This window comes from Bacillus rossius, chromosome 8 (genome assembly GCF_032445375.1).
Source record: "Bacillus rossius redtenbacheri isolate Brsri chromosome 8, Brsri_v3, whole genome shotgun sequence".
NCBI lineage: Eukaryota > Metazoa > Arthropoda > Insecta > Phasmatodea > Bacillidae > Bacillus > Bacillus rossius.
The window spans coordinates 44,365,916-44,386,229 of record NC_086336.1 but is presented as its reverse complement, the minus strand read 5'-3'; the positions used below and the strand labels follow the sequence as shown (position 1 = coordinate 44,386,229).

The following is a 20,314-nucleotide window of genomic DNA, read 5'->3' as shown; positions in this document are numbered from 1 at the left end:
AACCTTTTTGTTTTTGAAAGTTTGTATATTGTGGAACAAAATAAGAGGTGCAAATCCAAAAGTTATATATATATATATATATATGAATTATAATTTGCTTGCTTTTTATTTTTTTTTCATATTTAATTCTAAATTACATTTTTAAATTCTTATTTTTTAATTTATTTCTGTGTTTTATTTAGGTGGGAATCATGATTTGTAATAAATAGATCAAACTCAAACTATGCTGGAATTTTTTTTTAATACACAGTAGATTTGTTTTTTACTTTTGAAATAAAATAACAATGCAATGTCAATGATTGTAGGTTTAGTTAATTAGTTATTAGTCTCTAGCATTTGACATAATCCAAGGATAGAAGGACGAGACACGGGCATATCCTGCTGGGTAGCCACTTGAACATCCTTTGCTTGACACGAAGCTCACTACTCCGATCTGAACGGGGTAGCCTCCTTCGTTGCTCACCAGAGGACCACCACTGTCGCCCTGTAATAGTAAACAAATAAATAAATAAATTAAATAGACAATGAAACTAGCTACAAAACATGCAAACTAAATATTCTAAAGCCTAAATAAAATGTTTTTAGTGTACTGTCGTACTTTCGTGTAGGTTTTGTGTATTTTTATTTTTAAATTTCGCAGTACTTTAAATTCCAAGCAATAATTAAATATATAAATGGCACAAATTTAGTTCTATTCAATTAAATTATTTTTAATATAATTTTAAAAAGTCCGATTATGATAAGGGGGTCTTCCCAAACAGCATTATGCTTTCTTGATACATATATATATATATATATATATATATATATATATATATATATATATATATATATATATATGGAATTAAAACAGCAAAAGTTTAAATAAATCTGTGTATCAAAGACGTAACACATTATTTTCTTTACTCTTGAACACATGACAGTTTTAATGTTGGTTAGTGATTTTTCTCATTTCACTATTATTTTGAAACACACCAAGTAAACCAATAAAACGTTTTGAAATACTGGTCACTAGGTTATGTATAAAACTTTTTGAAGTGAAAACTTCTATAGGAAGGTTTGGATAGGGAAAAAATTCATGTAAGTCGTCATCGACATGGTCACGTGATGTGTTAATTTTTTTATATTTCAACGATTAAACTTAATTTATTATATTTTTAAAGATACAAGTTTGTAATTTTATTATGTTTTATTTCATGAGTATATCTTTGGCTTAGTTCACCTCATATTTGCCTGAGCCTCAATTTTACTATACGGTACTTGGTGTTCTTTGTCCGACTACCGATTTCAGACCACATGGAAAGTTGTCTACCATAGATTAATTGAAAAGTTGGGAAAGCTTGGATGAGATGCAGCTGATGGAAATTGAGACCTTTCACAGCCGTATTTTGGACTCTCACATCACCAAATCCGATTACGTTCTCGCATTAGAAGTATGAAACACATTTTCATGTACAACACTTGGTGGATACAGTGCCTTCTACGTCAAAACCGATGCACTGATTATGGCTGATATTTTTGAAGAGTTTCGGTCTTTAATGTGTGGCTGAATGCCATCTTTATTGTGCATTCCTATGTCAGTACACCAGGTTTCGCATTTGAACTATGCTGTGTATTATTTATGTTCAACAAGTTCTACTTCCGGACTATGGCATCTCCTCTGTTGTCTATGATGACACGGATATCTCATGCTCTGATCGATACAGAATCAAGGCACAGTGCAGTCTTAAGGGGGAGACATACGAATATAAAGTTGCCATGTTGGTAAATGCATAGATAACATATTAAGAGATGTTAAAATCCCATAACAGAGTGTCTAATTACAGTATAATTACAGTTTAAGTCACTCAAAACCAAACTCCAAAGACTTCACAGGTGAAATTATTTGTAGCAATTAGTCATTATTAACTTCACGCATTACACGAAATTATATTTTATTCTTAATGTAGCTACAATTTAAAAAAATAAACAATATAAAACTGTAATTGCCTAAAAAAAAAATTGAAACCATGTTGCCATATTGGCCATGTTGGTTAATTTTCATTCACCTCAACATCAAATTTCATCTGACTGAGTGTACTCACATTGCAGGTGCTGCCGCCAGAGACAGTCGTGCAGCACAGAGTCGAGGCGAGGATCAGAGAAGGGCTGTAATACCTCAGGCAGTCGTTGTTGTTGATCACGGCCAGATCCGCATAGTTCAGAGTGTCGCTCACCGAAGACGAGTCTGTTGAACATGCATGCTATGTAACATCTGCGTTAACTCTGGACAAGAAAATGAAAGGTTGAAACTGACTTTTCTCAGGGTCGTTTCAAATTTTTACAATTCATGTTAAGTACCTTTTTTTTTTATCATAATTTTTAATATTTTCTTCGATTAGATGTATGTTTAGTCCGGACAAATTTGTGAAAAAAGGTATTGAACAAGTAATTTATACAAACATACAAACAGACTATGGCAATGACAATAAATATTCTCATTCATCATGATGTGCTGTTAAGTTGAGGAGTATGTTACTTGGTCTACATCAGCAGAATCTACACGTGAAAAAGAATTAAATTAAAAAAATAGAAAAGGTGAACTTAACTCTAAATTTAATGACTCCTCTAATATTTAGTGATTCTAGTACAAAGATTAATCAAATAATATAATGGGAAAACTCATACATTTAGAAGGAATACATATGGATGAACGACTGAATGACTTTATTTGGACATTATTGTATGTGAGAGGTGATGAGATGAGAGAAGATCAGTGATGGATTTCGCGCTGGGAATCATAACCCGGATAACCTTGGTTGGAAACGAGTGGCGTGACCACTAAACCCGAGAGTTCCCTAACCGATAAGTGAACTCATTTACATGCAATATACTATTTTGGAGTGTATTTTGATTTAGTTTATCACTCACAATCTGATGTCTTCCCAAAACCACTGACTTGGGCACGGTGGTTTTCATAAGTGTTATAACTATTCGCCAATGGTATGGGCTGGATGAACTCTGGAAAAATAACATTTACAACAGTTTGTTAACTATCTGCAGAAAACAAATGGAAATACCATGCAAAACTAAAATACTTATTTTATTACTATTCTGTGCAGCTAAAAACTATGCGGCTATGTATGGTGACCACCATAAAAAATGTCGTTGTACAAGAAGTTAAAAAAAAAACGCAGTGGTGGACTCTGTACAATTTTATACTGTAGGAAACCCGACTGTTCAGTGAAACAGTTTTCCAAAGTTGCCCTTTGCAAACAGTACTGAATCGGACATCTAACTCTGGACCACAAAAATTGATATAGACAAAACTGAACCATTAGGTACATACTGTAACTTATTTTACATGCATGTATTCCATCCAGTAGCCTATACAGAAATGTGAATGCCAGGACATAAAGCTTGTATAAATATGATTGTCAGGATATAGAACTTACAATTTAAAAATTGCCAATAGCAATCAGCCTATCCAAGGGTTAGACTATAAATACTTTATTCACTACAAAAGCAAAATATTTATCTTAAATATAATTGGCCTAAATAATAAACTCACGGTTGTAGGCGACGGGCGATGGAAGTCGCAGCAATGCTACGTCGTTGTGAAGAGTGTTGATATTGAAGCCTGAGTGTTCAACCTTGTGATATGTCATCATAGACACACGCCCGTACTCTCTGGCTTTTAGATTTCCTGCGCCCAGGTAAACCTTGAAGGAGCGGATACTGTAACAAAATAAATGAATGCACTTGTGTGACATTGGTACAGCCAATGCTTGTTTCAGAAAAATTGCAGCTTGAAAGCCGTATGCACATACTTACACGCCGTTTAGGCTCGAAGCTGACTTTATGGAACAACTGTTTGCAAGTCAACATACTATTCCTCAATAACTTAAGAAGCCTTGTCATTTTCAGAGGTCATTCACGTAAGCAAGAATACTCTAAGCAAGCTGTAAGACAATACCTTTGAATGGAATTGATTTATTTTATAAAGTGAGCATAAACTTTCAGTAAAATGCAAAGTTTCCAAGTAATGTATTTAAATATAACACTAGTTATTCCTAACGAAACACTGACTGATAAAATCAACAAATGCAAGAAGTCATTTATCCCCCACCCCAAATTCATACTTCCTCTCTCTCTCACACATACACCCTCTCTCCCTTTATATATATATATATATATATATATATATATATATATATATGAATAATCGTGGTTAAATGCGACCTTAGAGATCACAGTAGGTTCCTAATTATATAACCACAGACTTGTTGCTGAAAAACCATGATAAAGGATACAAACCATCACCAACCAGATCAGCTAGTCACCTAAGCGTAAGGCCTAACAAGCGAGATCCAGTACAAATATAAGTTAATGTGGTCATAAACTAAAATAAGCATATTAGTTTCACTCATGGGGTGGTCATGCATGCATTACTGCATGGATACTAAGTGATGCCACCTCTTGTCCAGCTGAAAGTCTGCCACCATGTTTGCAGGAATCCCACAACATTGGTTGGCGTGTGGAAACATTTTTAAGGACTGTATTTTATTGTAGCGAATGTTTCTGAGGTCTGAATTTTTAAATTCACACTTATTAACCATTATTAGGCGTCGTTAAGCATCATTTCAACAATGTTTTGGGTGTCCAAATATGGCGATTGTATGGTAAAATATTTCTTCAGCTTCATCACAGCATACCACATTCCATGGTTTCTTCCTTAAATAATTTGTGCGTTTTAATCTTAATGATGTAAGTGGCGAGTGTCTGTTCCTCACGTGTGCGTGCAGTGCCCCGCTGTGAGCACCCACTGCGGCTTGATCAGCGAGCCGCCGCAGAAGCCGCCCTCGTCCAACACTAGCGCTGCCTGGTGCGGGAACTGGCCGCGACTCGCCGGCACCTCGTTCACGATCTTCCGCGTGGGTAGCTTCGGCGCGTCAGCTGGGAAACAGCAACACAAGAGCCGCGTGCACCAGGGGCGCAACAACTAAATTTCCAGAGGAAGGAGGGGGGGGGGCGGCAATATACCTTTTAATAAAGAATCATCGATCCCCCCTATTGAAGTTGCCCCGTTTGCCCCCACTTCAAGGTTTCAGAAGGGGGGGGGGGGGCAAAATACCCTTGCCCCCCCCCCCCTGTTGTTGCGCCCCTGGTGTGCACCCACAGGCTGCTGTCGTTTGGCGTGTATAATCGAGCTCAAGGTGTGGAATCTATCAGTTTTAATCAAGAGGGAAATTGAGTTTGGTGCCAAGGTTGTAGAACTACGCACATCGCAATGATGCAGTTTTCAAGGGTTTTGCCCACAAAGGACGATTCATTTGTATAAGTATGGCACTATATCAAAAAATAAAAATCCTCACTTCATAACTTATCTGATCTAGAGGTTGGTCACCAGCGTGAATTCAAACATGCGTTCGTCAATAGCTTACTCATATGAAACCGTATCCCAAATCCCAAACAGATAAATACTCTGCGACCAGTCGCAGATTGTATTGACAACAGAATGCAAAATGTATTTTGACGTGATAACGTCTTATAAATCGATGAACGCCGGCTGCACGCACGAAAAAGCATGACTCATTGTCACGTTCCGCCTGAGCCGAGCGTGCAAGAACCGGCCAACCACCGTGCGAGAAAATCTTCTATAATATCAAACATGTTAAGGCGGGCTTTTTTAAAGCAGCAATTTAAAAAATGTGATTTATTTGTCCAATTTCGTCATTTCAAATTAACACTTTATTGACATTGATTTGATTTCAGTTTATTTATATAATTAATTGTTTGTGATTATATTTAAACAAATTATTTAAATTAAATTTTCAAAAACAGTAAATAATATTTGAAAATTAAAAAGTGTGAAATTTTTCATCAATGTTTTCTTATGACGTTATCACGTAAAATTATCGTCCGTAAACCGACTTTACAGACAACCCCCTTTTCTTTTTCATAATACTCACGCAACGTTTTAGCATAGTAATTCCTTGGCTTGAGCTGCTTGGTATCGACTTCATCCTTCGCTTTGCCGTAGTAACCCACCGGCTTCAGTTTCGACGTGTCGAGATCATCCGACTCGGCCTGCGAACAATGAAAGATTAGGTACTGTTAGGTGAACACTTGCGATTTGCAATCGCACCATTGTTAAGCCTAAACAATGAATCATAGCGTTTCAAATGCGGACACACGCACATGCGACTATAAATGCGATTAAAAATTGTGCAAAGATTCCCTGTAACCAAGAAACTCACTGCAGATATGGCACGCCGCGTCACCGCCCCGAAGGAAGGAATAAATATGTAAGTAAAACAATGCTGCTCAACCATAGGCTAATTACACACCATAGTCTTATTCTTGTGTTCTGCGCACGAAATCATCATCATTTGCTTTCGATTTGCCAATAGAGTTGTCAAATTCAGACATGAAGATTTTTCTACTAACAGTACACCAAAAGACTCTCATGTATTTGGTTTAAAAAATTTTCATGTAAATTAGTATTTTGACACGGTACGTATTTAAAAGCATTTACAGTGAATTATAAAACTCTTACTATATTGGAACTCAGACATACAAGTAAATACGGTATTCATAACCCCAATCACATATTTTTTTACAGTTCTATTGGCAAATAAACCATTCAGTGACGCACTCAAAAATATTTTTACTGTGCAGCTTGGGCGCGCGGTTAGGTGTTTGCAGGTCTAGTGATCGTAACTAAAATGAAAAGTAAGTATATGTTAATTCAGTTACATAACCAATTCGTAAAATTATTGTTAAAGAACTGTAGTTCTCATAAAAAAAATCCTAATTTATTTTATTTTTTGCAGGTGTTTAGGTTATAGCATATCTAAATGTTCATAAATAAAATTAAAGCTTGGTAGGGTACATTATGTCTGTTTCCACATATTACTATTATGTAATTAATTATAGCAATAGTCTGGAAAATAAATCAGTAGATATCAGATTTCTACCCAATGAGTAGTATATATTGGTCGATTCTGGGTCAAGTTTCAGGGGAAGGGAGGAAGCAGGGAGTGGGGTCAATGAAAGGCCTCTATCTTGGATTTTAGCGTCAAATTTTCCCGCTTTTCCTTAAAAGTGAGTCAAAAATCCTCAAAAAGTCACTCAATGTCCGTATTTCGTAGGGAAAAAAAATTATTTTAAGGGAAAATTTCCCGTTTTATTACGAAAAACTGTTGGCGCCACAGTCTGCCAGGACGTGCGGCGGGTAGTTAGTTGTCTCACCCTGAGTTTCGAAGCAGCCACTGCAAGCAGTGCTAGAGTCAGGTGCAGCCTCATGTTCTCGAGTGATGTCTAGAGTTGGTGTCACTTCACGCAGGATCACTGCTGTGCTGGAACACAATCATAACAACACTTTTCCACTTCTTTAAAATTACAAAGTTTTTTTTTTTCAAGCGTTCTTACATTACACACTCTCTTCAGGATACTGCGAAACTTATTTACAGGGAATGCGAGGAACATTCCGACTTTGACAGCTTAATATGCACTGTTAAATATTTTCATCTTCAATTTACGAATAACACTGGTTACAAATTAACCATGAATCTTCGTAAATTTACGGACAATTACTTTTATCATGAATCAAAAAGAATATTATTAGTTTATTAACAAACCATTAAAAAAACTGTTTATGTGTACAGTAAGCACTCTCTGATTTTGTCACAGTGTATTTTTAACTTTGTTTAGAACGAAACATACAACTCGGAAGTCAAGTCTTCGTTGAAAATTCGTAAATTCTAGTAATTTCTAACAGCGTACTTACGAAATTAACAGAAAATAGTTGTTGGTGCATGATTACCTAGTTTGGTGCTACGCTAATCTGTGTTTTTTTTTTGTCCATTACATCAAAATATTCAGATTTAAACGTCTGAATGATCGAATCTTTCTCGCCTGATCTTGAGCAGAGGGTTTGAAATAATACTACACTATAAAATACCACATTTAACTTCTCATGCTTGGTTATGGCCTATTCAAAGCGAGGTTTTATCAATGTTTTTTTTCCCGGCTTTCTTTGGATGCGATTAATCAAGAGAATACTTAACTCCATTATTTGCAATAATTCCGCTGAAGGTTGGTTATTTTTTTTTTAATAATTGAACAGAATACAAATTGCATTACAAAAATTTTACCGGAACTATCATTTTACCTGTTGGAGGGCGGCTTAAGGTTCTCGTCAGGATGGAGACTAATTCCTTACTGCCAACAGCATTTCCCTAATGCGAGTTTTTATACCGTCTCGCTCGTGTTATGAGGTCTTTTTGATACCCAAATGGACTAATAGCAAGGTAATTGCGTGATGTCGGCCAGTTATTCGCAAAAAAAAAAAACTTGCAGTCATTTAAATTTCCTGAGAGGTTACACATGTATCTGATGGCTCACTATCTACAGCGGGGCAAGTTTTATTTTTGCGAGGAACGATGTAACCCGTTCCATGTTAATGAACCTGTGGCAAGATACGATTGTGTACTTTATTTGCGCTGCACAAATTAAAAAAGAAAAAAGAAAGTCTCTCGAAGAAGCCAAAAATAATCTGCGAAGTCGCATGTTGTCTATAAAAAAATTGTGCCTCGTAACCTTATGTGTAAACTACAGTTTTTTTGATGCTACCTTCATTTACAATGAACTAAATAAATATGTTAGTACGTACTTTATTATTTAACTGGTTTTTAGTCTACAGAAAAATAAACTTACCTCCTTTAACTAGATTATCGATAATAGTGGGGTTTGCATTTTTAATGGTCAAATTTAGATCTAAGCTTGTGACTTGCCAATTTTTTGTAACCATTTTCGTTTCTTCAAAATCATGCGAGTTATGAAAATACAGAAATTTTTCTAATAGCTTCGGAGTGGTAAATTAGGAAAACCATTCACTGCAAAGAAATTAATTATTTTACTCACGTTTGTTGCAAATACGAAAGTTACAGAACTATTGTAATTTCAATTTCGCCCCTAAAGGTTAATTAGGTAAGGTAAGTGACACAAAATGTTTTACGATTTGCTATGCAATTTTCAGTGCGAGTGGTTGGTTAGTAAATAAAATATTAAACCACAGTGACTACTATAATTTAACCACGGTTTATATATATATATATATATATATATATATATATATATATATAATGGTGAGCTGGGACTGTGACCTAGTATAACTTAGTCTGAATAGCTGGGCGCTGGTTATTTTATTTTATTTCATGGTTTAGTTTTATAAATGGGAGCACTAATGTTAAATTAATCAGTTGATTAAAGCTTTAATTATTCTCGACGAAACGGGGGTCATTAAAGACGACGCGGGGCGAAGAGATGAAATGTTTTGCAGGTAGTGCGTGAATTTAGCTGAGATTTGAACAGATTTGTTCGTAGTTAAATGTAACCGAGATTGAAAATATTTGTACCTTTTGACTCTCGGGGCTGCTTGCATGTTTTGCTTGCTGGAAACAGTTTGGCAGGTGGTTGGTTAACTCAAGGGTGCAAGATGCCCTCAGGTCACTCGGGTCATGTCCTCGATGCTCCTGCTCTTGAAGAGTTGTGAGGACAAGTCATCTGCTGGTAGTTTCGGTGCGACCATCTAAATCTGCGTTGTTCGTCGTGTCCAGTGTATTGTAATTTTTTTTAGAAGAACGAATAACTTAACGTACCACGTTGCAAATGACAATGATGATCGTAAATTTATATATCATGATATTTCGAATGAAATTTTTTTGTTAACGCGTAATTTTTTTTTTTATCTACCACAGGTCATGTATTGGCGATCTTACATTAAAACACAACATAATTGTGGCACGAAATTAGGTATAAGCAGTTTCAACTTCAGACGAATCTTATTTTTTTTTTTAAGACGATTGCTTTTGTGCCAGGCAAAAATTAATATTAAAAAAACCTAAAGTCGTTTCCTACGCCTTAATGAGAGTTACCAATTCTTTTTGACTTAGGTTCATATGCTCCTAACTCTTAAAATTCCTAGGTAGCGGAAGAGCAAGGCGTGTCAAATTAACCTGTTAAATGACAAGGGTTAAGGGGGTGCCTCCCATTTCAGGTTATGATTTTATATTTATATTAATCACTGATCAACTTTTAGACTTTTTCAATTGTTTAACTTTCACGAAATGAAAAAAATAAATAGCGCATACTTTTTGCATAACTAGCTGCCAAAGTTACATTTTTAAACGTTTTTGGGTTGTACAAATAATGAGAATTTAATTTATTGCAGAACTGAAACTTTTTAGGCTTAACTGTAGTGCCACTGGCTAATTCATGATATGGTTTGCATTTATATCACAAAAACTCATTTCATGTTTCTTGGCTGTCAAAATCGTAACAAATTTTAGAATTTTTAAATGCCAGGTAAAATTAATTAATATTTTCTGAAAGAAATTCAAACCATTTCTTGACGTAGCCAGTGGTATTGCAGTTAAACCTAAAAAGCTTCAGTTCAGCAATAAATTTAATTCTCCTTATTTGTACAACCCAAAAACGTTTAAAAATGTAACTTTGGCAGCTAGTTATGCAAAAAGTATGTGCTGTATATATATTTTTATTTCGGTAAAGTTAAACAATTGAAAAAAGTCTTCAAGTTTATCTGAAATTACTGTAAATATAAAATCTTGACCTGAAATGGGAGGCACCCCCTTAAGCAGCGAGAATTGTTTTACTCGCCGTCTCGTTTGCTCTCTAGGAGTTGTAAGAGTTAGGAGCAAATGAACTTAGGTCAAAAAGAATTTGTAACTGTCGTATAGGCGTAGAGAACGACTTTAGGTAGATTTCGAAGTACCTATTTCTTCTGGAAATATTTTGGAAACTTCTATGAACCCTGGAACATTTTAAGATCTTAATGTACCCTACATAACATCCTAAATGTTCGCCAATATTAAAAAAAAAAGATCGATTCAACATTTTTCTCATATCCCATGCAGCGAAAATATTTTGAATGTTTTTAACTTAATGCATCCAGCTTTGAATGTCTTTACGAAATTCATATTATGCCTACTAAGGTAGTTATGCAATTATTAATGACCTCCAAACACTATTTTTCATCCCTTGCACTAAAATTGGTCGAATAAATTTTTTTGGCAAACGTTTAAGGTTAAATTAAGGTGGTTATTAATAAATGCCGACGTATTTGATACTAAGAGAGTTTTTTTATTTATTTCAACCTCTGTTTTACGGTAATAGTTCATTTCATAAAAAATTGTTTCAGCTAAAGGTTTTAGATAAAGTTTAGGAGTTTGACAATAAATTATAATTGATTTGATAATATATCTAATTATAAAAATAATGGCATTTTGTCTTTCTACCCTTGTTATTTAAACCGCTTGTAGTAATGATTTGTGATAAAAAATTTACTTTAGACAACAGTTTTCAATATTTCAAAAGATAAACATTAATTCGATAGAGTACGTGGTAAGGAAGTTTTATTTATTTTCTTATTTCAACCTCAGGTTTGTTTCAAACCCTTGCAATAATTGTTTGTATCATCAAAAATCGTTTCAGACAAAAGTTTTGGGTAAAAATTATAAGACTTACAAACAATTTGAACGGATTTGATAGTGTACCTAATAAAGGAGATATGAATTTTTTTAATTCTTCCCCTAATTTTTTCACTCCTTGCAGCAGTTTCGTCTAATCAAAAATCGTTTCAGATAAAAATTTTATATAAAATTTTTAACGAATTTGATGGTGTTTCTGCGAATGAAGTTATGAGGTTTTTTTTTTATTTTTTATTCAATCCCTGGTTACTCCACCCCTTGTAGTAATATTTGGTCGTATAAAAAAATATTTAAGACGAATGTTGTAGAAAATAATTTAAGGTTTTACAATAAAACAAAGGGTTTAATAGTTTAAATAGTACGTACATTATTAATTTTTTAAAATTCTACCACTTTATTTATTCGACCCCTTGCAGCAATGGTTCGTTTAATAAAAAAATTATTTCAGACAAAAGTTTTAGTTAAAAATTATAAGGTATGATTTTTTTTGTTCTATAACACTTGTTTTTTCAACCCCTTGCAGTTATAGATGGTCGTATACAAAATTTATTCAGACAAAATATTTTGGTATTACTCCTACAAATTATAATACGTTCAAACGGATGTGATATTTTCCATACTATGGGAATTGCAGAAATTTTGCTGTTTTTTGTTAAAATCTCCATTTCAACCCCTTTGGTTGGATAATAGGATAATGCCCATTAATAAACTTGATCAAGATTTTCCACTACTAGATTTTATGTATTAGTTTGGAAGTGATTTGTGAAAAAATTATGGCAGTTATCGTGTCCACGAAATTGTGATATATATATATATATATATATATATATATATACATACATACATACGTAATATAAACTTTTGATTTGACGATGTTTTTGGGGTCTATGAACCATAAAACGAAAAATTGTATAAATATTTTTTGGAAGTCGCGCCATTTTAACGGCTATAATAGCATTTCTTTGAAGTCTACCTAAAAACACCAAGGAAAACATTTTACCGAGTCATGAGCGACCAGGAGAGAAAGTTAAAAGTTGTAGCAATTCAATGAACTTCATCAGACTTAATTAATTGTATGCACACATTAGTGGATTCTAGTCTAGCAAGTAGCATCCGACCCGCGACATCGTTTCGTACGGTCCGACTAAAAAATTCGTTCATCGAAGAAATATTATTACGTATACTGTCGTGTATTTGACGTCTTTGCTTGAATATGTGTGGAATAAGCTGTAAGCATACGCGGTTCAGAAGCCCATAGTAGGGCCTATTCTCACATGGCAATCGTTTTAAGCTTAGGTTATTATTTATCGTTATTTAATTACAGGCCACGTATTTATTTTCCATTGTACAGAACATATAAGAAATAAATATTTTTTTTGTTTTAAATTGAAATATTATTTTATGTGTGTCTGGCCATCGGGTGGGATTCAAAAATGGGCAGGGGCGGTCCAATGGGAGAAGCGATAGGAGCAATCGCATTACCCCCCTTCCAAAGTCTTTCATAAATATATTTTCATCTCGCAAGATAATACACGGAATACGTTAAAATGACCCTTTTGAATTGCGTTACTCTATTTCAAATTAAAAAAAAAAAACAATTAAAGGATAATTTATCATAGAAATGTTTTGTGGAGTTCATTGATCGTTTTCCTGAAGGATCATATACAAGTCGAAAAAAAATAATTCAAATAAGTACTCAAATACTATTAGGCCTAATTAAATATAAACCAATATCAAATGGACATGCACAAATAGATAAGAATACATTTTTTAGTTATTCAAAATACTAAGTCCTAAGTCTTTTTAGTATGTTTTGTTTCATCATTTATAGATATATGATTGGAAAATCTTTAATTTGTGAAATATTTATTAGTTGTGTTTATGGTTAACATTTTGAGTTAGATTAATTTAGTTAATTTCCGTTGCAGAAATATTTGTTATTTTTTTGTACTGTGTGTGATTTTGTTGACTTTTAAAGTCAATAAAAAAAAGTTAAAATAGCCCTTTAAGGGGATTTTATTAATCAAAATTTGGACTCGCCATTTAACTAGGGAGGGGTAGGAATGGGAGGAGGGTTATATCCCCATGAAGTTATGAAGAAAAAAATAGGCGAGATCTTGGTGAAGGCTGTGTTATTCGAAGTCATCAAGTTTTTTTTAATAAAATGTTATTTTATCTATTTTTTTTAAATACTCTCCCGAAATAAATCCCTGTATCCGCTACTCTTCCCCCCTGGGTCATTCGCCCTCCCCAAAATTCTAATGTGGGCACGCCACTGAAATCGATATCCGGCCCTCGAAAGAGTTGAAGTTGCCCATGGGCGTCGCAACCGGGGGGGGACGGGGGGGGGGGGACACGCCCCCCCCCCCCCAATAATAAAAGTCTTCAATTTCGTCCCCTCCAATAATATATTTAGTTTCGTAGTTATATTAAAATATGATTTCTGTGATATAACCCATATGTCGCTCATGGTGCATTTAGTCCAATCGTGGTAATGTGAGCACTTTTTAATTCGATCTTCGTGTAAAATCAAAATCAGGTCCGATACCGAGGATAGATATTATAATAATAGTGAATATAATCACTTTATTACTTATGTTTGTGTACATGTGCGAAATATTCTTAATACTGCTGCGGCATTTAAGTGTAACATTCAGGTTTCTCTGATGTTTAAATTAATGATTTTGTGTGGATAGCAGATATCTTAACTATTTTTTTTTTTTTTTTTACAAATTTGTTCTCTGAAAATACTTTTTATAAAAAAGAAATTATATATTGTAACCAACTATAATTATAATATTTAGGAAAGAAAAATGCCTTAAAACCACCTTTTTGCACCTTCAAACCCCAAATTTTCCCGGGGGAGGACCCCCGGACCACCCGCTTTTTTTTCCAGGGGATGGATATTCCTCAACAACTAAATCAATTGAAGTCCCCCCAAAAAATATATCCTTGCGACGCCCATGAAGTTGCCCATCGCTGCTCTATATGATCGGTAATCGATGTTATCGTTACATCGATCCGTGTTATCTCCCGTCTACAACAGCCGGAACCTGTGGGCGGTCCGTGTCCTTATCCGAATGTAAATGACGTCACATTGTCGCACGGAAAGCTGCCCTGTCTATACTTGCGATTTCCGATGTCCGAAACCAATTATTTCTTAAAGTAGCCACTAGAGCGCAGAAAATATAGAGCGCCAAAATAACTGTTTTTCGATTGTTTTTGTTTATTCTTTCCATGCATTGTGAGTTAGTATGCAGCTTCGTTTTGAATATTAATTTAACTTGTGAAAGTTGTAATAATACGTAGTTATTCGGTAAGGCAAAAGTAAATGCTAATAAATGAATTCTTATCACACTGCTAAAAATGAATTTGTGTGTTCAGCCTTTGAAAAACTCCTGTCGCAAACTTATTTGTCTCGATTTTCTTGTAGGTATTCCTGTTCCTACCACATTGTCCGTTATTTTCTGGTTTACTTCTTTGAAACGGGAACCGGAAATAGCAAATGTAACGAGTATTCTTTCTTCGTTCAAGCTACCAGAGGACACATATTGTGGACGAAAAGTTCAAGTTGACCGTGGAGATTCGGACCATCGCCCACACTACATATGACGTCAGACCAATGAGCAATCAATTTCCGTCGGAAACAATTTAGAACATTTCAATTGTTGACGGGCCTTTTATCGCCACCCGTCGACGCATGTTCAGCGCTGCTCGCGGCTTGTTCGCGCCGTGTTGGCGTGGCTGCTATCGCTGTTCTTGTTCCACCCTCACGCGCGGCTGATGACTCCTGTCACGTGACCCGAGCGGCGCGACGGGGGAAAGTTGCGGTGCTGATTAGCGCGACTTCCCTGTTTCCCCCCCCCCCCCCCCCCCCAAATCAACGTGGCAACAGCGAAATCCAGTTGCGCAGTCGTGTGCTTGCAACCTAGCGTACGTCACTTGGGTACTTCCCTAATTTTTGGCCTTTTCAAACTGTATTAGCTAGCCGAACAGGTCGTTTACATTTTTTTTTAAAATTCAACAAATATATTTTATTGTTAAAACTATGTTTAACTGAGATTAGTAATTTTATCATTTCATTTGTGTCACACGAATTTACGGCAGTTAACTATACGATTCTACCTTTTAGTAGTTACGATCGGTATGTATGTGTACGTCTTTGTAGAACGTTCCTTGTAAAAATATTGGAATGCTTTTTTTGACATGACAACGTCTAATAAATCGATTAACGCCGGCTGCACGCACGAAAAAGTGTCCCGTAACGCACATTGTCCCACTACGGATGTGTCCCTTTACGCTCATTTTACGCAAGCGCCGTATCTCTCTTCCACTCGATTGGAACAACAATCGATTTGACTTTTCAATCATGTTTTCGTCATTTGAATTATTAATATTATATCATTTAACGATCGTCCACCGATTTTCAGCACAATCGGTACGGTTATTTAAAAGTAATGTTGAATTTTCAAATACGTTTTTAACGAACAATGGAGTTTTACAGTTACACATAATAATTCAAATTACACCCTAGATCTTTTGCACAATGTTTTAAAAAATATTGTAACACATTATAAATAAGTTTGGTGTATTTGGAATGCGTATTTGTTATAAAATCGTATTATAAAAACGAAATAATATTATTCCCCTACGGTGCTGCTATCTACGGTGACGGACGCGAACCGAACGAATCGTGCTCACTATCAGCTGCCGCGGGAACCAGGCAATCGTTAATACATATTTTCCTTTGTTTATCGCGATGGCCGTTATTATTAATTAATTATAAATAAAATTTCGTGTCCGGGGCCACAATTGCATATCATTTTGAGCACTGGAAGACATAAAAATGTAAAATATTCTCGACGAATTTTAATCTGTGGTTTTGATTGCTTATAACAACAACAATTTCGTCAATAAAGGTTCATTTTATTGCATTTTAAAAATCTTATTACTAGTATAATTTCAAGTATTTATTCTTTTATTATTAAAAAAAAAAGTAGCATCTGTCGGCGAGTGCAGTAATAATAGGTTATGTAACAATTGACTAAAAAATTTTGGTGATTCATATAATTTATGATAGATATTTGATTACAGTTTATTTATATGAAAACTTGTTCATAATTATATTTAAACTTTATAGCTAAACGCCAGTTTTTAAAATTAATTACAAGTCATCTACATGTGAACTGTTTTGTTGACTGTTTATAAAGTGAAGTGAAAAGTTAATGTGGTTTTCATTGCTTATTACAACAACAATTTCGGCAATAAAGGTTAATTATTCTTGCATTTTAAAAATCTGATTACTAGTATAATTTCAAGTGTTTATTCTTTTATTATTAAAATAAAAATGATTCAATTTTATTCATAAAAGTATGCAATCATTTCATCAATGTTTTGTTATGACGTTGTCACGTTAAACTATCGTCCGTAAACCGACTTAACAGACAACCAATTATTTTTAAAATTCAGTTAGGGAAATATGGAAAGATAATGATTTAACAAGTATTTAGATCACTTCAAGTGTTTTGTCAGATATAACTTACAAAACCGTTCTTAAAAATTGCAACGTGTCTTTAACTGGAAGTACGGGAGCAGTAGGTACACCGATTCGTTTACTCGCATTGCTGCATACTTGCATACTTGGTATGATTCACTTCCTGTTTGGACAGTCCTTGTGAACATCGCGTACGGATTCATGTGCACATCTGTGTACTTGCAGCCTGTTTACTTTACTTAGGCTTTTTGTGAACCTAACAAGGTGGTTCCTAGGGGAGGGGAAATGTGAATCTCCCAAATTTAAGAACTTTTTATATTTATAAATTTTCAGATATAATTAAACAAAAAAAAACAGCCATGGGGACTGTCGACAGAAGTGAAAACTTAAAATTTTGTTTTTAAATGTGTAATATGAAATCATTTCTACGTCAAATGTACGCAAGAAAATGATTTTGGCATTACCTATATTACTAGCATGTCTGTGACGCGAACCCATAAGTTTTTAGAAGAAATGAAGTTTTTTTCATTGAAAGAATAAAAAATTATTAACTTAAATCTACAAATAATCAACATTATCTCTAATGAATCAATTACCAAAATTTGAAGAAATTCAAATCGTAAATTGACAAATGAAAAAACAAAACCTTAACTTAACTAGGGCCTACCTACTAAAAAATATCCAATACTCGCAATATGTACCACAGAATAACGTTAAAATTTCCTTGGAAAATAAAGATAAAATTAAAAACTTGTATCTTTAAAAATAGAATAAATTAATTTTATCCTTGAAATATAAGAAAAATTAACACGTCACGTGACCATGTCTTTGACGACTTACATGAATTTACTCCCTAACCAAACCTTCCTATAGAAGTTTTCACTTCAAAAAGAGAATAAGATATATTACTTTGCAACGTTAAATAAACGTACATAGAATCGATTCACTTATTAACATAACTAGGTTTCCCACTTCCCCGCCCCCTCACAACAAACCCACAAAGCTCATGTATTGATCCGTCCCTTGATACTTAATCAATTCAGACCGTGTATAATTTTTATGTCTCTGAAAACTTAGTCATTTTAACAGGTTGATAACTTTTTTTTTCAAGAAGTAAATTTTATCTTAGAAGAAATTTTTAGATAAAATTTGTAAAATCCATTTACAAACATACGAATCTATGGTACCTAGATTTATGCCTTTGTTTCGTAAATTATGATCGTTACATTTGTGAAATTCCTTATTAACGTTTTTTTTTTCATTTAATATATTACTTATGGTGAACAATAAAGTAGAAAATATTTTACGAGTATTTTTATTACTTAAGGGGACATTCTTTGCCTGTAAGTACTATACGAGTACACAGATTCGTTTACTTGCATTTATTCACTTCCAGTTCAGTCCTCGTGGTGTTATTTACAGGGATAGGTAGTTACGTATATAAGTAGCTTTATACTTCAGACAAATTCGGTAACTGCATCCAGTTGGAACACTGGTTCAATCTTGGATATATTTTATATCCTTTCGTAAATCACTTCAGAGATTAGGTTAAATATATATTTTCACTGGCAAACACTCATTATTGCACTTTTAATCACTCTTAATATTTTTGTGTCTGATGGATGTACCGTATCTTTTTTTTTTTTGTTATGGTGCTATGGGTCTTTAAGCTATCAAAGTAAAGATTTGTTAGATAAAACCATCTGTTTTAATACTGTAAAATTATTTTACAGATAATTAAGTTACGAGGCTGCCAGAAGCGATATCCGACCAGCCAGACCAGCGCGCAGGCCAGGCATATCCCTAGGGGAGAATTCCCCTACCCCCATCAACTAAAGGCACGATAAAGTAGCGTTCGCCCTTACCCTGCGTAAAAAAGATTAGCGTTGTTCCTAAAGAGCCCGCAGCACCTTGCCGCCCCTGTGGAGGGTTCTGCGGTCTCCCGGAGCCACCGCGTGGAGTGGCGTAACTGAGACGCCATCGTTCTGGGAGCTTCGGGTGTCACATCGACTCTGATGACGCAACACTTCAAAGGAGCTCAAGACCATTCCAGAAGGGAGTCAAGGGATATAAATAAACGGTGACGCAAGCGCGAGCGGACCACGAGCGACGGGCTTCGTGTGCGGAAACGTGCATCCGGGACCGTAATGTCCAGGACTGTTTTACGTGCGGTGGATGAGTGAGTAGTGCGTGGCAAGGTTTGGGCCCGATGTGCGCGGTAAGAGAAGAGCAGTAGAGACAGCCACTGTCGAGCCGAGCTCCAGTGGGGAGCTATGTACTAAATTAAATAGTGATTAATTTGTGGACAGACGTTTTGAGGGTTGTAATCCAATTAATAGTGTAAAATATAGTAAGTAAATAACATGTAATTAATTAATTGCACTATCCTTTTCTAACCTGTTTTCCCATTCGTAACAATTGTAATAAATGCCATATCAATGTTATAGGAACATACAGGGACATAGAAGGAAAAATGTTTTATATTGAAGATAAAGGAAGTTTTCACTTGCAAAGAACTCTTGTTGACAAGATATACATATGACACCTCTCTGATTTTTTTTATTGATACACTTATGAGGAAACTTTTCGACAGACGACGTCGAAGTTTGTGGAATCAAATGAGGCCATTAAAAATTGTTTAATGTGGGATTATTTGTGTAGTTTTAAGTGTGATCCAAGGGAAAGTGATTATCAGTTAATAAAAAGCTATCCACATGCCAGGAATACTTGTTCGGCACAGTGTTCGCCTATGAGATTCCGAAAACCTTTACAGTGTTCGGGAAAAAATGTCAGAGGCAGCCATAAAATTAATGTGTGGCGTGAGCTGATGATGACAGAATAATCGGTCTGTTTTTATTATTCGAGAAAACAATCATCGAAATTATCAGGGTATGTTTGAGAAATTTTGTCCACTTCAGCTTCTTCTTCTGCAGTTAAATGTCAAATTCCAGGAGGAGTTTGCATGTTCGCAACTTCCCATAGCGATAGGGAGTATATTATGGTTAACCAAATGGCTACCTCCATATTTAGACATTATCCCTCTTAATTTTTCTTATGTGAAAGATAGGAATAGCTTCACCTGCACGTGACATTCTTTATCTCGGCAACTCGGCAAGAGAATTACGGATGTCAATAACTCCATAACCCCAGACAAGATGCATTTAGACATTATGAAGGTTGCAAACGGAGCACACGTAAAAATACATTGCTTTTTTTTTTTTTTTTTTAGTTTGTATCATGATTGTACTAACCGCAAGGTTATATATATATATATATATATATATATATATATATATATATAAATTGTAGTTTGGAATCAGAAAAGTTT

At 34.8% G+C, this 20,314-nt stretch overlaps 1 protein-coding gene across 2 annotated transcripts; it reads right to left on the bottom strand.

Moving 5' to 3' along the window:
• Positions 1 to 222: 222 nt before the first annotated feature.
• Positions 223 to 8,258, bottom strand: LOC134534823 (brachyurin-like). 2 transcript variants are annotated; one of them, XM_063373437.1, is made up of 8 exons: positions 8,156 to 8,258; positions 7,234 to 7,340; positions 5,952 to 6,069; positions 4,773 to 4,935; positions 3,551 to 3,717; positions 2,911 to 3,000; positions 2,085 to 2,227; positions 223 to 484 (listed from the first exon to the last, which is right to left on the bottom strand). In XM_063373437.1, the coding sequence occupies exons 2-8, from the start codon at positions 7,285 to 7,287 to the stop codon at positions 323 to 325; spliced, it is 897 nt and encodes a 298-aa protein (XP_063229507.1). In that variant the 5' UTR covers positions 7,288 to 7,340; positions 8,156 to 8,258; the 3' UTR covers positions 223 to 322. The 2 variants fall into 2 exon arrangements, with proteins under 2 accessions (XP_063229507.1, XP_063229508.1); XM_063373438.1 differs by having other exon boundaries at positions 7,234 to 7,335; positions 8,156 to 8,209.
• Between the last annotated feature and the right edge of the window lie 12,056 nt (positions 8,259 to 20,314).

What these genes read in the sequence shown, in the direction of transcription:
- LOC134534823 (XM_063373437.1), bottom strand. Translation starts at nt 7,287, where the DNA reads ATGAGGCTGCACCTGACTCTAGCACTGCTTGCAGTGGCTGCTTCGAAA. An exon ending in TGGCTGCTTCGAAACTCAGG is followed by an intron (nt 6,070 to 7,233) that starts GTGAGACAACTA and finishes CATTGTTCGCAG; the next exon opens with GCCGAGTCGGATGATCTCGA. An exon ending in TTACTATGCTAAAACGTTGC is followed by an intron (nt 4,936 to 5,951) that starts GTGAGTATTATG and finishes GCTGTTTCCCAG; the next exon opens with CTGACGCGCCGAAGCTACCC.